The 21414-nt window shown below is 40.0% G+C and overlaps 1 protein-coding gene across 1 annotated transcript; it reads left to right on the top strand.

The window, feature by feature from the left end:
* Positions 1–19613: 19613 nt before the first annotated feature.
* Positions 19614–21161, top strand: LOC146368598 (uncharacterized). The gene is made up of 3 exons (XM_084912324.1): positions 19614–20133; positions 20266–20340; positions 20700–21161. Exons 1-3 carry the CDS (start codon positions 19782–19784, stop codon positions 20846–20848), a joined length of 576 nt encoding a protein of 191 aa, XP_084768450.1. The 5' UTR covers positions 19614–19781; the 3' UTR covers positions 20849–21161.
* Positions 21162–21414: the final 253 nt, after the last annotated feature.

A 21414-nucleotide genomic window follows, 5' to 3' on the forward strand; every position in this document is an offset into this window, starting at 1 on the left:
ATCAACATTGAAATCTGACACTGATTTTCCATCACTTTTGCACCCTCAGTTAATAATGAAACAATGTTGAATTCTTTTATTTTCCATAACATTTGCACTCGTGGTTAATGCTGAAATAGCAATTACATCATGATCAAAAATAAATAGGACTTAATAGGTTTTTCAATCAATACTAAACCACTCCAAATTGATCAATCAATACTTAAACCTGTGAAAAAGACAATTGTGTATTATCTAAAAACAGAATTACCATAATATGTTAGACATTATCTTTCAATTTACCATGTCCATAATAATATCCCTATAATATTATCATCAGGCATTATTTAATTAACAAAATGGCAATAGACATCTTTGCGTTAAGAAAAAAAAATCCTATAAAAATCCTATAAAGGTGGGCATCCTGCACCACCCTTGATGGGGAGCAAAGCAGAGCTATTTCTGCTTTCCTTAGGCGAAGGCAAACTCAGAAACTGCATTTACCACCACCTGCTGAGTCTAGAACAAAACCAAACACAAAAAAAATTAAACAGAAAAAAAAAGGAGAGGCTCAATTAGAGCTTACATTGTCAAAAGTCTTTAGCAGGGAGGAAGCCTATAAACTACTAGGCTGATTAACATTAAAGTCACAGGGCAGAAATCAGCAAACTGCTGCCTCACTTTGTTCACCTGTGTGCTATATTCCACGGTCGGGTTGGCTAGCAAAGACCTGACACAGGAAACTACAGATGCATGTAGAACTTCAGTTGATCACTCTATTGTTCACTGAAGGCTCATAAAACTACAATAAACAATAATACGTACCAAAAATGCATCTGCAGAGCACTTTCTCTTTTGCTTGGTCTGGTCCTCATTTTTCCTCCCAAGTCCAGAGGCCAGCTCATTTGTAGTGGCATAGATGGCCTCGCACCTCCAGTGTGGTCCCTCCAATCAAAGAAAAGTGTCGCACCTATCAAGACACTTCTTTTTAAAAAATGCCATATTGTGAGTTATTTTAAGAAATGTGCATGAATATGCTTGTGTGTTGACATCATGAAAGAGATGAAAGAGACATAATGATTTTTTTTCCAAAGCCTAATTTTCCAGAGATAAAAGGAATTAACCAAAATATTTGCAGTGAAATGTATTTCAATTCCTATTTGTTGGATTTTCCCATGACAGCCTGCTGATATATATTCCAGCAGAACGTACAGCAGCAGGCCATTTTTAAGCAGTTTAACCAAACTGGAAAATGTATTAAGTTCTGAGTTACAAAAGTTAAATAACCTGAAAGAATTGAGCATTTTTTAATTTGCTGCCGGTAACTGAAGAGTTGCTGCTGCATTGTTCAGCTCATCCATATTGTGCAAAGGCTAATCCGGAGGCAAAATCCCAGGATCATCATGTTCCCTGCTGCAGGACGACAGAAGGCTCTGAACTCCTGAAGTTCTGAAGTCCTTGACTTCTCTGGTCAGCTCTGTCACCATGGTTACTAATTTTTGGAAGGTTGCATCTGTAGAAAAGAACAAAAAAACAGAGAATCCCGGCTTGTGATAACCATAACAAGGTAGACGCAAAGGTTGTCTGGCTCCAACACTGTAAATGAACTATAGATATTAACGAATGTTCACTTTTTTCAAATTCAACCTTCAAATAACAAATAAATAAATTCTAACATTCTTACCTGATGTAGATCAGGGGGGAAGGGATGGACAATATTATCAGCTGAGTTTCAATATAATTTCCCACTCAACTGTGAAAAAGACTGTTCAATAGTGGCCGGATGGGATGTACCACTGTGAGAGGGGTGCTATGGAATAGTCCAAGTAATATCAGCTTTAATTTCCCGGTCAACTATAAAAACATGTTTTTTCCATGTTATTCTTCATCAACTATAAATAGATCAATAATCAATGCTAACAGAACAACTGTAAATGAATGTTATTCCAATGACAGTACTATTAGACCGTCAAGTTCCATCAGTATTTGGATGTTGTTCAACATTGATATAACATTGGGATTTCAATCTTGATGGTTCACATTCCTGTCAAAAAATGCTGTCTACAACATTTCTAATGTCTATTATCGTTGTTGCTAAACAACCTGAGCAGTGCATCAGTAGGTTAGACCGTCCTATTCAACAGCCTTGCACTTCTGGCCTTCAGGGTTTTCAAAGGACCCAGGCTAATGCAATGCAAAATACTGCACTGAGACATCCATCCATCCATCCGCTTTCACTGATCCTTTTCAGGGTTGCGGGGGGCGCCGAAGCCTATCCCAGCTGTCACAGGGCGAGAGGCAGGGTACACCCTGGACAGGACACCAGTCTGTCGCAGGGCTAACACACAGGGACAGACAAGCATTCGCGCTCACATTCACGCGCGCATTCACACCTATGAGCAATTTGGATTAACCAATTAACCTATCCCCACAAGCTGCATGTCTTTGGACGGTGGGAGGAAGCCGGAGTACCCGGAGAGAACCAACGCAAACACGGGGAGAACATGCAAACTCCACACAGAAGGACCCCGGCCTGATGGTGGAATTGAACTCAGGACCTTCTTGCTCTGCGGCAACAGTGCTAACCACCAGCACTGAGACATGTTTAAAAAAAACCCGAGAGCTTATTTGTCATCCCATGTCAAGGCCTGTATTGTTCTTCAGAATATCACATGACCAAAGATAAACGAGATGTGATTTGAGCAGTTGAAAAGACACATGAATTTGTTCCTTGCATGAACTGGTGATTTCATTTCCAAAACCATTGTAGCACCACACATGGGATATTTTGTCCTCTGCATTTAACCCATTCACTCAGTGAAGCAGTGACCAGCTACCAATCCAGCGCCTGGGGAGCGATGTGTAGAGACGGTACCTTGCTCAAGGTGCTCATTTAGTGGATTCGAACTACTGACCTTCTGATCATGGGGCAACCATTCCACCTACTGAGCTATCCCATCAAATATCCCACCAAAATAAACCCCCCAAAAATGTGAAATATATCAGCAGTTGGGGAGCATTTTGACAATAATAATAACAAATATTTTCTCAAACCTGTCTCAGAAAAAATAATTAGTTAGAGGTGTGTGTATTTTATATAGGACATCAAATGCGTATTCAACAAATGATACATCATTACATTTACATGTCCACTTTTATGTAGCCCCCGTGTCTTATTTAAACAGGGCTGCTATGCACTGAATAACCAGCAGATGTAAGTACGTCCAAATCAGCTGCTGAATGGGGCTTTGTTTGATCTGCCTTTTGGTGAAGCAATTGGCCTTAAAGATTCGACAAACTGGGGTTTCATCACACCATCAATGCTAATAGGTGATTTAATTAAAGTAAGTAATTAACCATGAGGTAAAACACAACAGAAGCAAATGAAGAAAACATATACACAATCCAGTCTTTAGGTCTGACGTCATTAGCCGTGCCTGGGCCCAAACTCCGCTGCAGGTCCCTAAGTCCAACGATCACTGCGGCATCACTGAGAGTTAAAAACTGTCTTAATCATTTCATCTGTAATAAAATGATCAGCGTTGCTGCTCTAACAGGTGTAACAATTAAGTTTAACATGCAGGCATTAATGAAAACTGAATTTATGAAATTTAACGGAGTTGGAAGTTAGCAGGAAGTTAGCTCGCTAGTTTCCATCCAAATATAATATAATATGTTCTGACTGAGGGATTTGTGAAACGAAATAAGACGTACAGCTCTACTATCATTTCTGACATAAATGAAGATAGGATGCTGTTAACAGACCAAACTTCAGTGAGAAGAACACCTACAATATAAGGTTAGTCATTAATATACTGCTGCATGGGCTGGGCTGTAGTTACATCGTAAGGTTTTAAAAACTGAGCTTTAAAATGAAGAGAGAGAGAGGCCGACAGTGATCACTGACTTTTTTAGGGGCTTGTTTTAATTAAAAAGAAGAAGATGCAAAGAATTAAAATATGTTAAAAACACAACAGCATTAATAAATGCAGAGTGGTTGGGACCTGGAAGCAGGATTCATCAGGTCATCGCTTAAAGACCAGATACCCCACCTGCTGTGAATGTTTTAATGCAGTACAGTTGTTATTATTTTAACTTGTCACATCCTGTTTACGACAGTTCAAATAAATGGCATTTACAGTGTTGGGCAAGTTACTTTGAAAAAGTAATTAATTATAGTTACTAGTTACTTCTTCAAAAAAGTAACTGAGTTAGTAACTGAGTTACAAGATTCTAAAAGTAATTAATTAGTTGAAAAGTAATTATTGCGTTACTTTAAAAAAATGTTTAACCCTCTGGGGTCCAGGGTATAATCGGCCATTTTAACCACTTTGATGTTCCCGCTACATTTCACCTTTATAAACTATTTACTTTGCCTTGTTTGGTATCATTCTTTTCAGCACAACCTCACGTGTCTGAATTTACAGTTATGTTTTCATTTTGACAAACTGTATTAACACAACTGATCTAAAATCAGACAAAAAACGTAAACTCCGAGTAGAAAAAGTTAGATTTTTTACTGTAACAACCACAAACATGTTTAATAAATCATATTTCATAACTTTAAATGCAAATATAAATTGTCAATTTTAAAATCCTATGCACAAGTTTTGCAAATAAACAAAGTTATTTATTTATTTGCGTTTTAAAATAACCATTTCAAACTATTTACATAACAATCAGCTGTTCTGCATTCAACAAGGTGCCACACAAATTATTTGTGTCACACAGTGAAATTACTGCAAACTTACAAATGTGTTGCAACAATTTTGGCCTCCAAACTGAACTTTGAGACAAACAGTGAAGCTGTGAGCAAAAAGAGGCTCCAGTGTGTGTCATGGTGGAGGAAACTGTTGTATTCCCACATTAAAAACATGCTGATCTTATTGGATTTTTCCCTCAAAGTCTTTTTCCTCCTTTTTCTCTTCATCCAAATGTTCTAGCAGGCTGACTGTGAGTCCCTGTTTAACCTGTACAGCAGAAAGTAACAGCAGTCAGCGGCCTCCACTTGACTTCATGACTTCAACCCCTCGCACAGTCACTTTCACTTTCTTCCTTCTGTCTTTTAGTCCTAAAATGTAGAACAACACCAGATCCAAATATTTGTGTCCTTCACTCACATCTTCAAATGATCCCTTCGATATCAGAGATGATACAAAGGCAACATTTGTCTTATTTCTCTTTCATGAATCAAAAAGTACTTTTGTACTGTTGTGTAAATGTGTGTGTAAAGGTGGATGACTGCCTGCTGCAAATGAAATCTAACCATGGGTACAAATAAATGAAGCTGAAGCTGACGTGAAACACAGCCCTGTTTTTATTACTGTTTATAGATATTAGAATTGATGATCATCATTTTGAATGATTCTTAAAACTGTCGTCAACAAAACAGAACAATTAAAAATGAGATGCTGTGAATATTATTTATTCATTTTGATTTACAAAAATAAACATATTTTAAACACACAACAGAACCACATGTAAGTAAGTAAGTAAAACTTTATTTACTTTATTTACCTTTCAAGATGAAAATCACAAAGTGCTTCACAGAAGCTAAAACCTAAAAAAGAATTTGTTTTTGTTTTTTTTAAAAAAAGAATTTGACTATAAATTATGTTTTATGAGATTTTATTATTTTAAAGTCCTTTGTTTATAATTTATGAACTTTTAAATTATTTTTACAGAATATTATTTTTTATATTTGTATTTTTATTAATAGTTTCATTATATTTAGTTTGTATATTCAGTGTTTTCATCACAGCTGTTAAACAACAGATAACAGTGTGTGTTACTAAATTCACAGCAACATGAATGTTTCTGAGTGTTTGTGCATCATGTGACCCAGATTTTTGGATCTGCTGTCAGATTGAAATGAAGACGATGAAACCACAGCAGCTTCAGCTGAGCTGTCAATCAGCAGCAGCAGTCTTATCTGTGGGCCGCAGGGGCTGATGGGAGCTTTGAGGACCTGTTAGAAACCACGTGGCCCTCGTCTGATCTCACAGCTCGTCCTTGTTTGGCCTCAGCTGCATCAGAGCGCCACTTCTCCCCAGGTTCACCAGAGGAAACACCACTGCACAAAATGCTTTTCCTCCCAGCTGCTGCTCTGTGCTGTCTGTGTTCAGGTGAGTGTTTCCAGCCAATCAGGAGCCAACAAAGTCAACCTGTAACAAACACTGTCACACTAACCTTCATCTATCTGTCTGTGTCTCTACAGCACTGGTTACCATGGCAGCAGAACAGCTGATTCAGGAAGATTTAACATTGACCAGGAGAGTTGGAGAAAGTGTCTCCTTCAGCTGTGGAGGGATTAATCAGTGTAGTAGCTGGATATTTTGGATCCAGAGGAATAATGCTAAAACTTTTAAAATTATTCTTGCTATTGATAAAAGAGATAATGAAATCAGGTCAGATTATTACAATCATCCTCAGAAGAGAGATTTCTCAGTTGAGATTAATCATAATGGCTGCGAGTTGAAGGCACAGAAAGTTAAGCGCGATCATTCAGCCACCTACTACTGCTCCTGTTGGTCCCCACAGTGAGAAATGATCCCTGCAGCCTGAACAAAAACCAACAGATGAACAGATGTCAAACAGTGTCTGTGACAGGAAGAGAGCAGTAAACCACAGCCCAGCTTCACATGTTTCACCTCCATCTCAGAGTCACAAACATACTGAGCTTCATGTTGGTTTACTGCTCTAATAATTAAGATTATTTTATTTTGACAATTATGTTAGCATGCTCATATGAGCATTATGTCTGTGAAGGTTCTCAGTCATCCAGGTCATCGTAGTCAAAGGAGCTTGCAAAGAAAAGCGTCTGGACTTCTTTAAGTTACTTGAAGACGTTTCACCTCTCATCCGAGAAGCTTCTTCAGTTCTAAGGTCAAATGGTGGAGAGTCCCAGATTTAAACCTAGTGGGAGTTTCCCCCCACAGAAGATGAAGATGGGAAGCTGAGAGGCTGTGAGCTTTTCTGGCTGTTTGTACATTGTGAATAAACCTCAACAACCTTTCCTACCTCAGCAAAGGCGTCACTGTTGTTATCAATTAAATGTCTTCAGATTTCCTTCATCTTAATCCTGGTAAAACTGAGGTCCTTGTTTTCAGCCATGACAGCTTCTCTAAGGAGGTCAGTCATTACATCAGCATTTGTCAGTTCAGTTGAAACAGCTCTCTTTTAGACAACTGCTGAAAAGTCATTTTTTATGTTAGCGTTTCCTTAAAATGTCACCTGTTATTTTTGGCTATAGTTCACATTTAACCTGTGTATGGAAATATGCTTGCAGGAGTTGAATATATGCTATGCTTGACTGCTTGTCTCTTTAAGTTTGCTTAACGTGTATTTATGTATGATGTTTGGTTTTATCCAAACTGTGAAACAGTGGGTCTCTAAAAAGGTTCCTGAAAGCACTGACTCTGCACTTTTTATTGATATTCTTTTTATTAATTCTAGCAATCCAAAGCAATGAGTCACAGCAGTCCAGGGTCTGGAAGAGGAAGGCTGAGAGAGAGTGAATGGACATTTGGTATTTTTAAATTCTTTTATGTTTGCTGTGTTTTTAGCATTTTATGCCATTTGTTTGTATTTTGTTTATTCCATATATGACGTATCACCCATCAGCAAACATACACTGCTCAGCCTTCTTCAAACACCTGAAAAACCAGGTGTTTGAGGCTCGTACAACATACAGTAAATGTAACGAATCCAGAGGACGGTCTGTTTATTCAGCCTCACCTCTGGTGCTGGTGCCCACCTCCCAATTTAAATGCATGGAGAATTCCTGGGAGGGGCTGTGCTGACACCAGCTGCTATCTGGCAGAGGGTACCATGCCCCTTCCCATCTTTTAAATGCACTTTAGAACAGCATGCAGCAACACCAAATATGAGCAAGAGAAGTGAGGTATGGGGTCTTCACACCCCCGTTATCTGTTCATTATCTGGGCCACGGGCCGAGAGGAGGAGCTGGCCGTCCGGTCGTGGTCTGAGCTGGTGGCCTTCCCTGTTGCTGCAGGACTATGGGTGGTCTGCTTGTCTCCACCCCAGAGTAAAGGGAATCATCTCCTGTGTCTGAGGTTGACAGCCCCTCTGGGAGTGATGGTCCCTGGTCCTGGGAGTATAGGGTATGTTTGGGGAGTGTGTGTACAGTGTTCATTTCTGTGTGTATGTTGGACGAGTGCTGAGTATTTGCATAAGTGTGCATGACGGTGGGAATGCATGTTTGTGTCTGTGTGTGCCTGTTTGTCTGTGTTTATGTGTCAGGTCGACTCCACCTCTCAGAACATCTCAGCCTGGTGGTTGCTTGGCAGGGTCTGGCCCTCCTGGCTCTGTCTGACCCCTTCTAGGACGTGGAGGGCCCTCGGGTCTCTGCGCCCGGGGCTCGGTCTGCTAGTCAGATCCTGGCCACACCTCCTTGGGCTCTCGTGCTCAGTAAACTGTCCCACGTTGTTTTTTTCTTTGTATCTGTAACCAGACCTTAACAAAAAAAATAAAAAATAAAAAATTCTAAGTTGTGTAAATATTTTTTACAAACACAAATCTTTTTTACACACAAACAAATTCTCATCTATTAGATGGAAATACATAAAACTTTCAGATATTTAGGTTTACAAGGTTACAAAACTCAGCTCACAACTACACATTTAAGATAAGTGCAAAATATTTATGTTGTGGCCATTTTTGTTGAATGTTTATAAAACGCAATGTGTCTTCATTTTTGTTTTTTCTTTAAAGTAGTAAGAATATGCTGACCTAGTTTTGTTATGTAAATTCGTAATTCATTTTATTTTTGGAAACGTTTTTGGAAAGTGATTGGTTTATCAGCTTATGGACCCTCCCATTAATCAAGGGATTAAGAGCACCCTGGAGGGGTGTGGTAAAGTTGTTTTTTGTTTGCCAAATGTCAGATGGGACGACGGGAGGGTTTAAAAATGATTTTTTGACCACTTTTGAAGTTGTGAAAGCAAATTAAGTTAACTTTCGTTTAATTTTAAGTTGTAAGAAGTTATTTGGTTATTGTTTAGAATTTTCCACAAAATAAACGCCATATAATTTTTAAACAATGAAGTCAGAAGTGCGTTCTAAAACAAACCTCCCGCTGCCACCCACGGCCTTTTCTTTGATGTTTTTGGTTTTGGAACTTAAAAGGCCGTGACAATTTATGATCACAATTTGAGGAGTCATCTGATTGTTTGGGGTTTTCTCTGTAGTATTGTGGGATCTGATTTGGTACTAAATGAAAGTGAATTGAATTACTGACACCTTAAAACAGACATCAACTAATACATACCAAATCGAAAATGATCTCTCCTTCCTTTTCTTTTCTACATTTATTATTAGATATTGTCAGATAACCATGTCACACGGAGCTCAGGACTTTTAATTCAACTCTGAATTTATATATTCTATGAATATATTTATTATTTCAATCAAGTCAGTTTAAGTCAAGTACAGATTACAAAGTGCTGTGTGTTTCAAACTGGGGGAGTCAGAGAGAACCTCCGAGTTTTAATGTGGAACAGAAAACTCAGTTTCCTTCATGTCAGGATCAACAAAGTCAGAGTTGTTGGCTAAATCTGCTTCCTGGAATAGGGCCCGGGGCTCTATACTATGAAACCTGTCCAGCACACCCAGGATGTCTTTCAGTTATCTGGATTCATGACCCCCACACTGTCGATCAGGATAAACAGCCATACAATCACCTTCGATAACCAATCAATCACCAATCAATCATAAATTGCAAGGTGAGAAATACACATGAATGAATCACAATCTTCATCATCCAATCAAATCTCTGTAACTGGGAGTTATTCAGGATATGCTGTTTCCTGAAGTTTCCTGAATAACTCAATAATCAGGTCAGTAATTTCATGACACAAACCAGTGATTCTGATTTAAAACACACTTTAACTGAAATACAGCAAAAGTAAAGTGTCTCCTGACTTTTTTTTTGTTCTCTAAATATTGTAGTATTGGGTAGTTTTAATCTTCTGCTGCTAGTTACCAGTCAAGGAACTGATGTACTTTATTATTATAGCTTGTTAAAGATTTCTCTTCCTGCTCTGGTTTGAGCTTCAGTGTTTATTCAGGTAACATCGCTTTGACAGCAACTCAAAGCGATGTTACCTGTCTGTGTCCAGTAACAGCCTGTATTCAGTTTAATATTGCTATGGGGGCGATCGTGGCTCAAAAGTTGGGAGTTCTCCTTGTAATCGGAAGGTTGCCGGTTCGAGCCCCGGCTTGGACAGTCTCGGTCGTTGTGTCCTTGGGCAAGACACTCCACCCGTTGCCTACTGGTGGTGGTCAGAGGTAGTGATGTTCGATTCGTGAACGAATCGTTCAATACTCGAGAATCACTTTACTGACTCGTGAATCATGATTCACAAGCCCAACTGACTCATCCCTGTTGCTGTTAGCAGCAATGTATCTAGCTTAGAATTAAAATTGTGGAGAAAAACAACATCCAGTATCTTAACAAAAAAATTTCTGCTCTGAACTGGAAGAAAAAACCCTGAGTAGAAGCTCACATCAAGAAAATAGCTCCTCGGTTCAAAGTAGCATCGCTCTGCTAACATGCTAACAGCACATTTGAGCTACTCACCCCCTCCCTCCTGTGCTGAATCGTAAGTGTAAGCGAATCACTCAGGACTCGCTCACCCCCTCCCTCCTGTGCTGAATCATAGAGCAAATGAATCACTGGTCGTGTCCAAATTCATGGGCTGCATCCTCCTGAGGACCCGGCCTTCGCGGTCTACGTGGGCCGGGTCCTCAGAAGGTCGGGTAGGCCGGAAGTAAACGGCCGTGAAATTGGACGGTCTAGCCTTCAGATTAGCGTCACCGCTGTCTCGGTGGAGTTTAATAAACTCAGCCGTCTGCTCCTTGCTATCTAAAATATAACAGGACACTGGCGTAAATTCTCGACTGTCTCATACTTCTGTTTAATCAGTTTTCTGTTTTCTGTTTTCTGTTTAGTCAGCTGTGTAAAAACCAAGGAGGAATCCACCCGGGGGATTAATAAAGTTTTATTTTATCTAATCTAATCTAATAACTTTAATCTCAGCCAAACCGATTTACTCATGAACAAACAAAACACTGAAAAAAGCCCAACAATAACATTTTTAGGTTGTCTAAGTGACTTCTATATTACGTTTAACCCGAGCAGCGAAAGTCCGCGGTGATCTGAAAATGATGTGCCGGGAGTTGTGTCGTTCTCGGCCGCATCAGTAACCCTCGAGCTCCCGGCTAGCTATCGAGCTGGTGGGTAGCAGACGTCTCCGAAAACGTCGAAGCACTTTTGCAAATATGCGATATCTTGATAAACCGAGCAGATATTTGATGTTTGCACAGCTACTTTCTCGCCTGAAAATATGTTAAAAGTTTATTTTGTGACCCAGAAAGATTAGTATGAGTAATTTTAAAACTTAGTAGCGGCCGCCATTGTTGGAAACTGGAGTTTGGCTGGGCCGCGCTATGAATTCTGGGATATGGTAGGCCACGAAGGACACACCCGACCCATCCTTCAAATTCGGGGAAAAGGAGGACGCATTTGTCGGCTGCATTCGGAGGAGTCTACGAATTTGGACAGCCTTCGGCGCGTCGCTGTGACGTAATCGGTCTACAAATGCGGCCTCAGGAGGATGCAGCCCATGAATTTGGACACGACCACTCACTCACTCACTCACCCCCTCCCTCCTGGCTCACAGCTTCTTCTTCTTCTTCTTGGTTGCCAACCAATGTTAAGGCGCATTACCGCCCCCTGGCTCACAGCTCAGTGGACATTTAGATGAGAAAATATATATTTAACACATTTAAGGAAAATACTAATAAAATACAAATAAACAAAATAAATGTTTATTAAGCAATTTTGATAGGAAATTGCTTAATTTTAGAAATGTTTTTGCTCTTTTTTGCTCTATAAAATAGTTGCTTTTTTTAGAATCATTCATCTTAGCAGTGGGATTTACATGAAAAGAGAAACAAATTAAGTTTGAGTGAAAATGTAAATTTTTTGCACTCTCTGGTCAACTGACTCAGTGAATCAAATGACTCAAAAAACCCAATTCACTTTGGTGAGTGACTCATTAAAACTCGATTCAGTAAAAAGAATCAAATTTACCATCACTAGTCAGAGGGCCCGGTGGCGCCAGTGTCCAGCAGCCTCGCCTCTGTCAGTGCGCCCCAGGGCAGCTGTGGCTACAATGTAGCTGCCATCACAAGTGTGTGGATGGGTGAATGACTGGATGTGTAAAGCGGTTTGGGGTCTGTAGGGGCTAGTAAAGCGCTATACAAATACAGGCCATTTACCATAAACTGATATGGATCAGTTTGTGTCTTTTATTCAGTGTAACATTAGCTTTTGGTTGTTGGCATAAAGACTTAGAGAGGAGGACAGAAAGGGAGAGAGCAGGATGAAGACAGCAAAGAGAGCAAAAACAAAAAAGTAAGAGAGGACATGTGGTCAAATTCACCAACAATGATAAAGCTGTAACTTCTGTTTACCGACATTCATTCATGATGAGTTCACATAACTAAAGAGTGTTTTGTACTGTTATCAGTTGTGGATCCCCGACCTGCTCCTATAATAATTACTATAAGATTATATTTTTGTCTAATTCAGCTGAGATGTGCAAATATGAAAAGGGCTGATGACATTTGCAAACAGCATATTCCATTAATCATAATTACAAGGCACTGCAAGCATGACTTTATGAGTCCCCCTAAAAGTTTGAACCTAGAGTCTCATCTGAGCAAACATAAGACATAAGTTTTTTCATTGATTTCATGGAGGAATTGCATGCTTTCCAGTAGCACTATTAAAATTTGCCAGTGAAGATTATGGACACAGCATATTGATATGAATGATATCATTTTATAGGATTCACTCCAAACATGTCTGAACAGGATGGATGCCACTACATGGAAATCTATTCTCCACTCATGAATCCACACTAATGTTTTTCAAACATTAAGCCTAATTTAGGTCTTTTTTTTTGCTGCCGCTGGTTCAGTGAATTTTTGTCACAAAACTCGCAGCGTCTGTGAGATGTCGGTTTTCAACAAAGGCGCTGTTTGTCTCTGTGCATGCCGTCAGGTGAACAGATGATTGTGTGCTTTGTGTTCACATTGTTTGTGTAATTTATTTACCTTTTAATTTGATGTTCTTCATTTCTTATTTTAGCAGTTTAGTGGTTACAAAAATGGTTTCTATGAGTTTTAAGCTTGGATTCAGGTGTTTCTGTGGATAACACACATTTTAAGGCTTGACTTCAGTTTTCTGCGTCACCTTCCGGTCGAGTGACTGCTGCTGCTCACCGGTTATTATTTTTACTTTTATTATAATTTTTCAGTTGCTGACGACTATTTGAATCGAGTATCTAAGGCGCAACCGAGTATCTAAGGCGCAACTCTGTTTTGACTTGTTTTCGCAATATTTGTGGGCTTCTATTGCTTGCGCTGCAGCTGTCAGCTGGTTGTTCGGTCCCTCTGTTTGTGTTCAGTGCTCGGCCCTGATTAAGATGTGGATCCACAGGGTGTTGTTGTGGCTCGTGCTCACCTGGGTTTTTTTATCCATCATTCATCACCCAGCGACAGCTCTTCTCCAGTACTCTGCTAAGGATCTTTTGCGGCTCCGTTTTTGCCTGGCTGTCTCTCCACCTGTGGCTCTATACTTCTACCCGGACATCGCCTTCAAGCCCCGCCGCGGGTATATCCACCGAGGGTTTCGGCAGAATTTCAACATCAGTGACACTAACTCAATATTGTCCATCTGGTCAAAAACTCGTCGTCCTCCCCACAAGACTGACCGGGCTGTCGACCACAGTGTGCTGGCCCACATGGCTAGATCAACTAAGCCTACTGTCAGGCATGGTAACTCCAGCATCAACTTCGGTCTATTAAACATCCGCTCTCTCACTGGTAAGGGACATCTCGTCCATGATCTCCTCTGTGATCGTAAGTTGGACTTTCTTTGCTTGACTGAAACATGGCAACAGCCCAATGACTTTGTTTCTCTCAATGACTCCACTCCATCTGAGTTTGTTTACACCTGTCAACCTCGCATCTCTGGGAGGGGCGGAGGTCTCGCGATAATTCACGGGAAGCACTTGAAAGTTCTCCCTGTATCTGCCCCTCCCTCCCATTCATTTGAATACATCCCACTACAGCTCCCAGTATCATTAGAAGACATAGCATACATTTTCACTGCTATGCCGATGACACCCAGCTCTATCTGTCCATGAAGCCAGATAACACACACCAATGAGTTAAACTGCAGGAATGTCTTAAAGACATAAAGACCTGGATGGCCGCTAACTTTCTGCTTCTTAATTCAGATAAAACTGAGGTTATTGTACTCGGCCCTGAAAATCTTAGAAATATGGTATCTAACCAGATTCTTTCTCTGGATGGCATTACCTTGGCCTCCAGTAACGCTGTGAGGAACCTTGGAGTCATTTTTGACCAGGACATGTCCTTCAACGCACATATTAAACAAATATGTAAGACTGCTTTCTTCCATTTGTGCAACATCTCTAAAATTAGAAATATCCTGTCTCAGAGTGACGCTAAAAAACTAGTTCATGCATTTATTACTTCCAGGCTGGACTACTGTAATTCATTATTATCAGGATGTCCAAAAAACTCACTGAAAAGCCTTCAGCTAATCCAAAATGCTGCAGCAAGAGTCCTGACAGGGACTAGAAAGAGAGCAGATTTCTCCTGTTTTGGCTTCCCTTCATTGGCTTCCTGTTAAATCCAGAATTGAATTCAAAATCCTGCTCCTCACATACAAGGTCTTAAATAATCAGGCCCCATCTTATCTTAATGACCTTGTAGTACCATATCACCCTATTAGAGCACTTCGCTCTCGCTCTGCAGGCCTACTTGTTGTTCCTAGAGTATTTAAAAGTAGAATGGGAGGCAGAGCCTTCAGTTTTCAGGCCCCTCTTCTGTGGAACCAGCTTCCAGTTTGGATTCAGGAGACAGACACTATCTCTACTTTGAAGATTAGGCTTCAAACTTTCCTCTTTGCTAAAGCATATAGTTAGGGCTGGACCAGGTGACCCTGAATCCTCCCTTAGTTATGCTGCAATAGACGTAGGCTGCCGGGGGATTCCCAAGATGCATTGAGTTTTTCCTTTCCAGTCACCTTTCTCACTCACTATGTGTTAATAGACCTCTCTGCATTGAATCATACCTGTTATTAACCTCTGTCTCTCTTCCACAGCATGTCTTTATCCTGTCTTCCTTCTCTCACCCCAACCGGTTGCAGCAGATGGCCCCGCCCCTCCCTGAGCCTGGTTCTGCTGGAGGTTTCTTCCTGTCAAAAGGGAGTTTTTCCTTCCCACTGTCGCCAAAGTGCTGCTCATAGGGGGTCATATGATTTTTGGGCTTTTGTCTGTATCTACTGTACAATATAAAGTGCCTTGAGGCGACTTTTGTTGTGATTTGGCGCTGTATAAATAAAATTGAATTGAATTGAATCTACCCCCACCATCATATATACTGTTTTTTCAGCCAGCTAAGCCAAATAAGGAGTTTTTAAATGAATTCTCTGCTCTGCTCACTTTTTTCTCTGTACTTTCTCCAAATCTAATAATTGTTGGTGACTTTAATATTCATATGGACAATGATAAAATCCCTCTTTCCAGAGATTTTACCTCCTGCCTGGAAGGTTTTGGGCTTCTACAGTACATAAAATCCCCTACCCATTCTAAAGGTCATATCCTGGATTTGGTCTGTTGTTCTGGCATTACCCCCACCCACTGTAAAGCCACATTGTTTCCCCAGTCTGATCAAGTGTTTATTTCTTTTGATGCAAACATACCACTTCCAAAACCTGTATCTCTCGTAATATCACTTTTAGGAAAATTAATAATATTAACCTGTTTTAAGCTGTTTTTTCATCTGCCGTCCACGACCTTCCATCTATCCACAGCTCCTCAACCTCTCATGAACTCGTTTGCCATTATAATGTCAACCTTCATAACCTTCTTAACATATTTGCTCCCCTTAAACATCGAACTGTCTCATTTTCCCGTTCAGCTCCATGGTTTACCTCCGACCTGCGTCATCTTAAAGCTAAAGGACGCCACTCGAACGTCTATTCAAGAAAACCGGACTTACTGTACATAAAGAAGTGTACGACGATCATGTTTTGTTCTATAAGGACTGCATTGCCTCAGCCAAATCTGCTTACTACTCTGGTTTAATTAGTTGTCGCCGCCCAGCTTCATTTACATCTCAATGACCATAATCTCTATGAATGATTTCAATCTGGTTTCCGCCCCAATCATAGCACAGAAACTGCTTTGTTAAGGATTACCAATGACCTTCTGATGGCAGCTGATTCTGGTCTCCTATCCATCCTCATCCTTCTTGATCTTAGTGTGGCATTTGGTACCATTTCTCACAATATTCTCCTGAACCGGTTAGCTTCCATTGGTATTAGTCACACCCCACTTACCTGGTTTACCTCCTATCTCTCAGACCGCGCTCAGTTTATCCAATTTAAATCCCTTTCCTTAACTCTCTATCCTGTTTCTGCTGGTGTGCCCCAGGGTTCAGTATTAGGGCCTCTTTTATTCATTATTTATATGCTCCCTCTTGGTCATATATTCCAAAAATATAATATAAATTTTCACTGTTATGCCGATGACACCCAGCTCTACATTTCTTCTAAACCCAATTCATCCCTCCCACCTACCTCCCTCTCAGACTGTCTTATTGAGATTAGATCCTGGTTCTCCTCCAATTTCCTCAAACTCAACAGTAATAAAACTGAAGTTTTACTTGTTGGTACACCATCTGTCTTAGCCAAATCCCACAGTTTTTCCATTAACATCGAAAATTCTCCCACCCTTCCCTCCCCTCAGGTTAAGAGTTTGGGCGTCATACTTGATAATACTCTTTCATTCCAGTCTCACATTAATTACATAACCCGGTCTGCTTACTTCCACTTACGTAATATTCAGCGACTCCGCCCCTTCCTTACTCCCCATGCTGCTGCCATCCTTGTCCAAGGTTTTATTACGTCCCGTATTGATTACTGTAATTCCCTCTTATTTGGTCTCCCTAAAAGGTCCCTTCATAAACTCCAACTCCTTCAAAATTCTGCAGCTCGGGTCATAACTCCTACTCCGTTAAGAGCTCATATTACCCCAGTTCTTCAGCAGCTTCACTGGTTGCCCGTAGAAGCCAAGATAAACTTTAAAATCTTACTTCTTACATACAAGTGTATCCATAAATCTGCTCCTTCATATTTGTGTGAGCTGCTCCATATCACCACTGTTTCCCGCCCTCTCAGATCCTCATCTGCAATTCATCTTACTGTTCCGTCCTCACGTCTCATCACTATGGGGAACAGAGCCTTCAGTCGCTCTGCTCCTCGGCTCTGGAACTCTCTTCCTCCTGCACTAAGAAATATAGACTCCCTTTCCGTATTTAAGTCACAGCTCAAAACACTGTTTAAACTGGTTTATTCGCTTTAGTGCTGATTTCACCTGTTGTCAAGTTTTGTAATTTTAACTTATTTTATGTATTTTATGACTGCTGTTCCTTTTATTAATTTTGTTCTTTGTAAGGTGACCTTGGGTTTCTGAAAGGCGTCCCAAATAAAATGCATTATTATTATTATTATTTATATTTACATAACAGACCTGGCATCACGTCCTTGAAACCGAAAATTCCCCTTTTCTGCTCCTGTACATAAAATTAAAAAAAATCAATGCTACCACTTCCACCTGATTTTAAACTTCATCATGAAACATAACCTGCCCCTCAACTTTCACTGTTTCTTCTTTCAGATGCAGGCTCAGTGCTTGAGAGCAAAAATTAGATTTAAAAACTTTATTCAGTCTCATTCTACATACAAACCTCATATCAAGAGGTCGGCAAGTACAGTGCAGCATCAGAGAGATTAATAATAACTCAGTATAAAATCCAGATTGGTGTAAAAAGCACAGCAAGTGCAGAAAAGATGAGAGAAGGAGAAATGTTCAGTGCATCATGGGAATCTCCCAGCAGCCTAAGCCTATAGCAGCATAACAGAGGGAGGATTCAGGGTCACCTGATCCAGTCCTGACTATATGCTTTAGCAAAAAGGATGATGTCATCCTGTATTGAGTGTAGAAACAGCCAAATATAGAATCCTGACAAAGCTGACTGACTGCCATGTATAACTACATTTTAAGCAGACTAAACAGAACCCTGTAAATTGCAGTTGCATTATGCATGTCAGGTGTTTCAGTCCAGACCTCAAATGCTGACCTAGATCAAAAATTCAGAATCAACCAAATCAGTTAATGAAGAATCCATGTGCATTAAAGAAAAGAGAAGAAGAGACAGTCATGTTGATATGAACATTAGAGAAACACATCATGGAGCTGAAATATGATCCTGCTTCCTCATTTGGACTCATTCACCTCAGCTGACACATTCAACAGCAGACAGGTTTTTGTAGCAGTCTGTCTCACTGTGGGAAACAGAATCTTTGGCTCTGGAACTAAACTCTATGTAACAGGTAAGAACAAAGAATTTTCCTTCCGTTGTTTTATTGTAGAAGCTGAAAATGTGTTTAAAGTCAGTTTCTGCTGCTTCAGGCTTTACATGTTAGTTTTTCATCATTAGTAGAGAATTCATCTGCAGCCATTGTTACATAAGAAAAGCTCAATAATCTCTGAAAACATGTTGAAATCTCACTGAACAACTAAAGTTATTCTTTATTTCTGCAAATATTAGTGATGTTACAAATATTTAGGATTTGATCATCTCAGTGATTCTGCACCATCTGCTGGTTTTTAACACAAGATCATATTTGATGTTGTAATAATTTGCAGCAAACTTGTAAATTAAAAACTATGCTGAAGAGAAAATTTAGATTTAGTTTTCAAAGATGTATCTTCTTCATGAAAAGAGGATTTCTTGCAATTACATTCATATATAAATTGACATAGATATTGATCAGGGACGTATAAAACATTTGTAATATGGAATAAAAAAAATGAGGCTAAAATATGACATTGTTCTTACTGAGTCAGGTTTGTTTGATGTGTGAGTCTAAATTTCAAATGAAAAGAAAAACTTGACAAATGTTACCAGTAAATGATTCTTTAAAAAGAATGAAGAAATAAATAGACATTTTCACAAACTTTAAATTTATAACATAAAGTATGACAATTATTTTATATTATGTTAAAAAAAGGTACAAAATGCTCATTCAAGTTTCTGCGTCATTGGATTTAAATGTAATTATTTATTCACACATATGATAAGCGCATAATAAAACCAAACAGTAGATGTATTGCTGTTCCAGTTACTGCAGAATAAAACCAAAACATTATGAAATCTGAAAAAGAAGTATGGTATTAATTAAAACATTTAAAAGTCACCTGTTTAAAAACTGATACAAAAATGTAAATTTCATTGTTGGAATTAAATCATGGTGAAAAATGTTGTGTTATGGTTAGTGCAGAATAATGTCAAAAATGATTAATGTATTTTTTGAACAACAGTATCAACAAACACACACATATATTTATTTATATATTTAGTAAATATAACAAATTACAATAAAAAATACAAAAAATTTGAAATACATTTTATTTCATGATGTAAAGACACACTGAGTGTTCCTCATGTGAGCCATGATGACATGAGGTGATGACTGTGTTTGATATGAAGCTGAATCCAGTGTATGTAGTGAACTTTGTGCTGTATTGATGAGTAGTTTAGTGATCAGAGTCCATGTAGTTTCCAGGATCAGACTGAATGCAGTGCAGTGCTGGAAGCTGCTGCTGACTGTGTGAATGTGTGTCTGTGCTGCTTGTTGCTGCTGTCAAACTTCAGATGAGCAGGTAGTGAAGCCCGTGGTGAGCGTGTACCCAGCAGCATCCAGAGCCCACCTGGAGGGGAACAGCTCCCTGCTGTGTGTGGCCTCAGCCATGTTTCCTCCTCTGGTCCAGTTCTCCTGGAAAAGACAGAAGAAGAACGGCGGAGAACCGGAGGAGCTGCCCCCTGCTGAGGGAGAGCAGCTGGAGCTCAGAGAGGCGGGACGCACCATTGCCATCAGGATGGTTGATGGGAGCCATTCTGACACATATAAATACAGCTGCTGGGTGAAGCACGAGGGGGGCACAGTGGAGGCCCAAACACAACAAGGTAATGAAGGCTTGGTGACTGTGTTCAGCAGTGATTCAGCTTCATGTGGAGATGCTGTCAAAGAGAGCAGAGCAGCAGAGGACTGACATTTCTCACTGCAGCTCCAAACATTTGACTCCTTTTCTGTTTCAGAGCTTCCAGCTCCAGCAGCCTCCTGTCCTCCAGAGAGAGAGCCAGCAGACCTGCCAGCTCTGCAGCCAGCTGACTGTAAGATCACCTGCTGCCTCTCTGCATGGACAGCTCCAATGTCCAATGAGGGAGCTGGAACAAGTTTAGGGACTCAGTCTTAAAGTTGCACTAATTGATCAAATCTTCATCCAACAAGCTCTGATAAAGCCACTGTACACTAGCTGCTCAGCACCAAACAGCAGACAGACCATAATATGTCAGAGATCAGTTTGTTAGCTGCTTGTGGAGTTCTTCTGCCCCCAAGTGGACACAAACACTACATCAATTCATCCACTTGAAGAAGAAGCTGTGACTGTTTCTATTTGGACTTTTTCTCCTTGATCTGAGAGGAATAACCCGACTGTCTGTCTGTCTCTTTGTGTCTGTCTGTCCTTCAGTGTCCTTCCAGTCTCAGTGCAGGGTGAAGCTGCTCTGCCTGCTGTACACAGTGCTGATAGTGAAGAGTCTGGTGTACTGCTGTGGACTCTCTCTGCTGATGATGCTCACAAACAAGGGACCGTCCACCAACTGCACACATGCTGACTGACTGTTTCCTGCTCGCCTTTTCTCACCATCAGATTTCCTCCAGTCAGCAGTCAGAAATGTAAATTAACTTCTGGTTGGTTCAATGTTTCATTACTGAGCATTTGACCTTTTCTCATTTAATCATCTTAAACTGTGTAATATAAATTTACAAATAAACATGTTTGATGTGTTTGTAAAAGTGTAGATTCTTTATGTGAAGATTTCTTTTGTACATCTCTGCAGAAAAACTCAGTTGATGCATTCAGATCCCACCATAACAAAATAACAGTGTAGTTATTTGTCTGAAGTAAAAATAAAGATTTGGATTTTAAGAATGTGTTTCTCATTTCTTCTGTGATACATAACCTGTGTGACTGCAGCATTCACAGATCATAAACTTGCTCTCCTGCAGCAGACGGGCTGTGTGGGTTTCTGCTCTGCAGCCTCCACACCGTTAGCTGTGGCTTTTCACTTTAATAACACAATGACAGTTACAAGCATGAACTCTGCTTCAAGTTATTCAGGAAGCATCTGTGTTCATGTGTGTGAGAGAAACAAAGTGTGAACTCAGAGCTGTTACAGAGTTGA

Source organism: Perissodus microlepis, chromosome 18 (assembly GCF_051167445.1).
Source record: "Perissodus microlepis isolate ML-2025 ecotype Zambia chromosome 18, ASM5116744v1, whole genome shotgun sequence".
In the NCBI taxonomy this organism is placed as follows: Eukaryota; Metazoa; Chordata; class Actinopteri; order Cichliformes; family Cichlidae; genus Perissodus; species Perissodus microlepis.

Coding starts and splice junctions, on each gene's coding strand:
- LOC146368598 (XM_084912324.1), top strand. CDS start 19,782: ATGTGTGTCTGTGCTGCTTGTTGCTGCTGTCAAACTTCAGATGAGCAG. Junction 20,134..20,265: donor GGAGGCCCAAACACAACAAG/GTAATGAAGGCT, acceptor TTTCTGTTTCAG/AGCTTCCAGCTCCAGCAGCC. Junction 20,341..20,699: donor AGCTCTGCAGCCAGCTGACT/GTAAGATCACCT, acceptor TCTGTCCTTCAG/TGTCCTTCCAGTCTCAGTGC.